Below are 7,500 nucleotides of genomic sequence, written 5' to 3' on the forward strand. Positions count from 1 at the left end.
TCTGGAGTACGGCAGGTAACTGGTTAAAATTAATAATTCCGTGAGCACATATAAAGGCACACTTTAGCCATGAAAGATACTCTAAAGAAAATATCTCTAATACGTCCAATTGAATTATATCTAAGTCACAGAGATGATAGAGACATATATTGCGAAATGAAAAAACCTTATGGTTCTTTTTGGATATAAACTTGTTGTTTTAGTGATTAGCTATCAAGACATTGGTAAAAACCATCAGCTTATAAGTTGTAAAATCCATGATACCAATGTTAGACTTGTTTCAATTAGGCAACCATTGATTTTCTAAAGATTTGGGCTTTATTTTACAACTTTTATACACCAGTAAGATCTTTTAAGTTGTTGAATATTTTTGTCGTGGGGGCCATACTCTATATAAAGACCCCAACAGCTTTGGCTGAGCTGATGAAGTAAGAGCTACCAGTTCTAAAGTTTACTTGAAAAGACAGATCATAAATGTATCTGACATTTGCTCCATTGACGTTTTATCATTTCGATAGTAGATCTATTAGTAAAATATAAATATTGTGCATCTCAATCTACATTGGACATATTGTCGCGTCATTAAATGTGTTGTAAAGTGATTGGCCTTTTCGATTTATGCGTTACAATAAAACTTCGAAATGGATATTTGACATATCTGTTGCTTTCATTGATAAAATAAAATGTGTCTGCAAATCGAATCTTTTTTTTCTTCAGTTCTCATACTAACGTATTTATTCAATCGCTTCACGTACTTGCTTTTTGATGGATATATATCAGCATAAAAGTATTTTGAAATAATTTTGTTATATAAGTATTGCCTTCAAATATCTATCTGAAAAGTTGTGTGTCAAGCAGTGCCGGAGACACTTGTATTTGAGACCTACAAGCTCATACAAGCTTTTTTCTTGTTTTTTTATTTTTTTTTTTTTTTTAAGTGACAAAATACTAAAACTTGACACTTTAGTCATTTTACTTTTACATTATCGTTAGCATCTTTCCACTCCGTCATTATATTGGTGTGAGGTGGTAGGTCACATTTTCATATTTTTTCTTACATCAGTGCCTCAACCAATGTAATTCTAAAAAGTCAATTTTAAAATCGTAACAGTAGGAGCACACTACGATGAGCACAACTTATGAAACTGCGTGACATACATTAGATGTCACTTAAGACAATCTGTCACTTAATTTATTAGGTTTTAAAGAACCAGTATCTACGGTTTGAAAAATGTTGAAAAGGGCAAAGGAACTGTTTATTTTTCTTCATTGATACCTTTGAGATGGTCATTCGAACGACATTAACAATGTTGTTAACATCAATATTGATACCAAACTCGGAGTGTTGGGACTGCTTTGTTTTAAATAATGACAACACTGAATAAAACAATGTCATAAGTCTTTTATTGATTAAAGTTAAGTCACTGAAATCCACGCAGAAAAAAAAGTTTATAAAAGTTCAGGTTTTATGATCGAGTTTTTATTCAGCTAGACAAAGGCTTAAGGAGTCATTTTTTCAAAACACAAAATGCTCTGGAGATGGTTTATAACCTCCCGGAAAAAGACGGAAGGAAGGAAAGTTTGGGTCAAATTCTGATATTGATTGATATAAAGATGGCATCTCTTTAAATAAAATTAATTGATAATCCCATTTTGACATCATTGATATATTTGGCTTGGTTAATACGCTTATAAATCAACCAAGGAACATTAAGGCTTGTGTCGAGACTTCCTAGGCCAATTATTATAAACCATATTGTCCAATTTTTAGGTCAGTATTTCTAATTGTAGATTGATATTAGCACTATACTTTTAATCTTATCGCATGTTTTTTATGGTTACATGAATAGTATATATCCAAAAGATATTGGTGTATATATTTTGACATTTAAATTTACAAGTGCTAGCTTCATTAGATGGCCCATGATACTCCGGTGCTAGTTTTTGTATTGATGTTTTCTTTTATAGTTGCTAGCCATTAATCTTGTGTATTATAGACATCCCTTCGTCATTTCATATATGAATGGAGTATTTATTATATATATATCATTTGCTGCTTATAGTTCATCATCGCACTAATGCCATGTTTACGTTAATTTATTCTGCCATTAGATTTATCATTCCTCCATTATTCTAAAATCACTCCTCTCTCTCTCTCTCTCTCTCTCTCTCTCTCTCTCTCTCTCTCATCATTATCATCATCATCACCATATTATAATCAACTCTATGTCTTTATATTCAATCGATAATTCGGTTCTGACAACAAATTTTGTGTTATATTTTTACAACACAAAGCAATCCCTCGACTCCCTGGTAACAAACACACAAACACACCCTTCGTCATGTAATCTGCTGGCACAATTTTCTAACAATTAAACATCGTACCCAAATCTTGCACCCCATACACCAAAACTTAACAATTTACTTCACATTTAAGTCACGTAACATTGTGTGCATAGATACTACTAACGTTTTAAGCATGAAATATAGACATGAAAACGCTTTTTAAAAATCTCTTTTGCTTGTTTTCACAATTGAATTAAACAAAACACCATTTACACGACGCCCAACATTACATACAGATTTGTTTGTTGATGGAAAATCGAAACCCGTCACTTCCTTGTTTTCTGCATTGCGTAATACGTTTATGTATATTATTTCAGTTTTTACTCGTCTCAATACAATCGGTAAAATCTTCTAATAATAGGTTCAAAATAGGTTACTCCCTGGGGTTGAAGGTCACGGACAAAAACAATAACCTTTCCTGTTTCTTATCTACCATCTTTTGTCCTGAATATTCTGAGTTGCCTTGTACAGTGGTCGTCCTTTTTAAAAGCAGATGTCAACAACACTGGTGATTTATTGTCTTCAATCTTTTTTTCTTAATCAGTAAGTGTTGTAGGTTTGAATTCTCCTGTTTCACTTTCAGGGCGAAAGAAAAGAAGATCTCCGGCCACATCGGGGAATACATCACTGGTTAACTCCACTTCCGAATCTCCGCACAACCTCATTCAGCCCATTCATGACAATAAAGAAGACGGAAAAGCATCAAGTCCGAATGCCCCAAGTGAACGAGCATCCAGTCCGAGTGGTCAAAGACGGGACTCTTACTCGAAGGCTCTAGAAAACCAAAAGATTAGAGTTATCCTTCCGAAAGGTAACGAAGGCGATGCTGTCGACGGCAGAGCACAACAGCAAGAAGATAGTGATAAGCAGGCTGATGGGTCAGATCTTAGAAGCACGCTCCCATCGCATGCTGGGAAAGAAGATCTTGATGAGTCTGACAAAGAATCCATCAACTCGTCTCTATCTTCGCACTCCTCTATCCGACCCATATCCAAAAACGCTAGTACTAACTCCAGCTTTAGTTCAAGAAGTTCATCTAAAAGCATGCCTGCTAGCGATAATCATAGAGCACGTGAGCACAGCGATTCGAGTAGCATTCACCACATATCTGAAGAGGACGACGCATATTCTAAATACAAAAAAGGTACTCATTCTCATTATGATGATTATGATGATAAAAGTAGCTTGCATAGTGGTGGTGGTGGACAAGGGGATAATGACTGTGAAGTAGACAGTAAGATGGAAGCCAAAACAATGACCAGTGCCAAATTGTCTGCCAGAGGAGCTGTAGCGTCCGGACATGATTCTAGCTCTGAAAGGAAAAACAGTTTTGAAGAAATTTATGATTCCAATGTGAACAGACTGGTAAAGATGATGACGGCTGGGCAAGTGTCAGACTCCGATTTATCTGGTGATGACAAGAGACCACCACATCGATTACTTCCACGGCCTCCCGATAGCGGTAAGGAAAACCATCATGGTGCTAATGATGATAATGATATTGATGAAAAATTACTGGAGAAAAGATTGTCATTAACCGAAGAGCTACAAGAGAGTCTCAAATATCTGAACTTGACAGAAGGTAAAAATTGTGACGATTTTGGTAATGATGTTTCTGTTGGTGATGCTGGTATGAGTATTGATAATAATAACGATAAACATGTTCTTGATAATGATAACAGGGTACATAAATCTGAAGAATATAGGGTAAATAATGCAACCAAAATTACTCACAATGATGATAAATCAGAGCCCTTTGTCAAACCATTGAACAACTTGCCATCTGACAGTGAAACCAGAGAAGAGCAAATAGTCTCTTTATTAATTTCTGATGAAGATATTGATAACATGATTAACCGTGAAGATAAAGAGGCCACATTCGCCACAAGAGAACATAATAGGTTTTCAGACGGTAGTGATTCTACCAGTAGTGGCTCACAGAGTATGCCCACATATCAACAAGATGGTCTCGAATCATTTTCTTTGGAAGACCAAAACTTAATGCTATCATATCTTCGAACTCCAGAAAATGATGTGCCTTACGAATTCAAAGTTAGTCTTTCCAGAAATGACTCAAATGCTTCCGATGCTTTGAGCCGTATTACAGAAGTCTCCGAACCTTGCGGTGAGGCTGACTCGCTGAATAGCAGAGAAGGAAGTGATAGTGATGACACACTCAATGGAGATATGGATGCAAGTTTCTCTGACGATGACGGTGTCATGAATAGCTCCAAAAGTTCTGTCATCAATGTTCTCGAATCTACCGATGGAGTCAATGATAATAATGTTCATAAGGAGGCCAAAACTAAAATAGAATCACTTACTACCGAAAAAAGTGATGATGCCAATAAATACAATGATAATAACATTAAAGATAAAGATGGATATAGCCATGAAACAGGTTATTATAACGTTGATGAAGATAGTACATCTGCACAAGATGATTCAGGAATACCTGACACAGATCGTTCTGAAGCTTCTACAATTGGCTCAGAGGACTCGGGTGCAAATCTACCCAGTCTGGACGAACCTGTAAAATCTGACGTCTCGTTTTCGAGCAGCGTCTTATCTGAATTTAATCTTGACAAGGATCCGGAGGTTGTGCTGACAATGGCTATGGCTGACGCCTCAACTCCAACTCCAGCTGACTCTGTGTCGGATACGTTTCTTACAGGAACCAGCGGCAGAAGTAAAGATCCTGAAGAGTCTAATGCAAAAGCGGAAAATAAAGGCGACGAAGAGGTTGATGCGAGCGTCAAAAGTAAAGATGGGAAAAACCGAATGGGTGAGATTATCGTTGGCAAAAATATGAAATAAAAAGAAGGCTTTGCTTCCAAACAGATAACAAGAGATTTTTGTATTGGCGTTAGGAGATTATCGATGAAAGGTGAGGCATGATCACAACATTTTGTCACGCTGCAACCTTTTCACGGTAACCGAGCTTTAAGATGTACCTGTAGCACATTTGTATAGCTATCAAATTCAGGCTGAGGTAAAAGTCATCATTACAGGCAATTTGACACATATTGGTGACAAATAGGTTTGATGGAATTTGAATTGAAAAGACTTTTGCCTCATACTGTATGGACATCTCCATGTTTTCAAAATTCTTTAGCACACTGTATTGATTCATACTAATATTTTTCTTTAATTATTATGGTTTTATTAATGGGCTCGCAGTGGCAATTATGAGTATTCTGACGCTGTCTATAACTATTAATTGTTTTATAAACGATTTGAAAGCTTTTATACGTCAAAATGTTGCAGTAGGACATCGGATTTTTATAAGCATGAAGATGAAGATGGTGAGAGCAGATACTTCCAACAGATTATATCGTACCGAATTAAGAGATTAAGTCAACAATCGTGTTGACCGCTAAACCATTGCATTGCATTTTAACGTATCGGAAATGGATACAATAATATTATTCGACAAATCTGTCCATTCTCCGTTTATTGGTTATATTGGCGCAGGTTCTGGCAAAGTGACTCTTCTGTCTATGGCTTTAGAGCAGCGGCAGAAGGATAAACAAGAACACCCTCCTCTCCGACAACTAAAGATCTATAAAATGCTGTCTTCCTCCATCTCAGATTCCTCCCTGGATCTGGAGGAGAAGGAGGAAGATCGTAGGCGCAAAACGCGTCTTCCTTTGACTCAAAGTGGCCGTCATTTGGCAAGACAAACGACTTCTGCTGCTCCCGCCGCGATCTCAGCCAAGCAGCCACACAATCCGGTGATTCAAATTCAGTCTTTTGGAAAAACCCACGGTATTCAATCTTTCCAAATACCAGCTTTTTACAAATCAAAAATGGCCACTGGATATAACACAACAATATCAGCTCACCACCTTCACCAAGCATTTTAAAATCCTTAGTTATGTTGTCAATGTTTTGCTTGATTTATTTCGAAGATGATTTTTTTTCGCTGTTCTTTTCCATTTGGCTCTGTGCTCCGTTACGCTTACTTATTATCGTCATGCTATTTTTGTGTGGGAATCGTAAGAAAGAGAATTTTGTTTTTCTTATTATTTTCACTCTCATCTCTTTTCTTTCTGTTTTCATCATTTCAAATCCCATTATATTTTGCTTAAATTCCTTTGATATAATAAAATCTCTCGGCCAAGAAAAAGGAAACGGAGAATAATTTGTCAAACTGTGTGTCGCTTATACGATCTTTGGATTGCTGCACAGAACAATAATGTAATAAAAAGCTTAATTCTGCTTTAGGTCAGGATTAATAATAACAAATAATCCATTAAAATTGTATGTCAGTGTTCCATATGACGTCGACTAGAACTTTTGAGAGGAACTCAATTTTTGTAGTTTTGTGGGGGAGGCTTTTTTTATTTAAAAAGGTCAAACTAAATACAATGATACTGTAAGTTTTCCCTCAGTTATTCTTCTCTTACCTTAGATAAAAGTAATTATTTGACTATATTAAATATTTTCACATGTTTTAGCATATCTTTTTTTTAATGAAACTGAGAACGTCACGCTCATAGCTAGACCATTTTGATAATTTGGACAATTTTGTAATTGGAAAACGTAATAATATTTGAACGAAATTTGAGAACTAAGTTTTTGTCCTAGACGTCATGATAATTTTAATTGAACAAAGAATACACCAGCACAGTATTATAAGCATCTTGGGTCTTCATTTTATCTCAAATTGGACGAGTCAATGAGTTAGTCTCGATTAATCTCTATACTCAGAAGTCAAAACGAGGATGGATCTATTAAGCGATTGTGCTCAGAATGGTCTTATTTCAACACAATAATCGGTGCCCTTCCCCCTCCCCCTCCCCCTCCCCCTGCCTTATTCCTGTTTGAAACATGAGGCCGGTTTCATTTTTGTTATGATCACAAGTTTTACACAAGATTATTTCAATTGTTGCTATTAGGCGAGCTGATTTTGGTGCTCAGAGACTTGTTGCCACGTCAGATTTCCCTAAACAACCAATTCTCAAAATCTTAATCGATTTCGGGAATGGCTTGGAATCACAGTCTCTCTTAAAATCGGACATAATTATTTTCCATAAAGATTCATCTGATTTCGTTTCAATGCTTTGTCTCTATTTGTTTATTCTAAAACTGATTTTGTATCTGGTTCTTTTCATGTTTATTATTATTTTGTGTCCATTTTGTTTTGAACAT

General features: G+C 36.0%; 1 protein-coding gene across 29 annotated transcripts in view; it reads left to right on the top strand.

Moving 5' to 3' along the window:
* Positions 1 to 7,500, top strand: part of LOC144968857 (uncharacterized) — a 157,978-nt gene that overhangs the window by 113,681 nt on the left and 36,797 nt on the right. For 25 of the 29 annotated variants that reach the window (XM_078907618.1, XM_078907617.1, XM_078907622.1 and 22 more), the window contains one exon: positions 2,930 to 5,131. In XM_078907618.1, coding sequence (XP_078763744.1) covers positions 2,930 to 5,131 — 2,202 coding nt within the window. Of the gene's footprint in view, positions 1 to 2,929; positions 5,132 to 5,820; positions 6,115 to 7,500 lie in introns of all 29 variants that reach the window. The other 4 variants (XM_078907644.1, XM_078907645.1, XM_078907641.1 and 1 more) reach the window with 3 other exon arrangements.

Source organism: Berghia stephanieae, chromosome 3 (genome assembly GCF_034508935.2).
Source record: "Berghia stephanieae isolate SIO BIC M18660-M18661 chromosome 3, UCSD_Bste_1.3, whole genome shotgun sequence".
In the NCBI taxonomy this organism is placed as follows: Eukaryota; Metazoa; Mollusca; class Gastropoda; order Nudibranchia; family Aeolidiidae; genus Berghia; species Berghia stephanieae.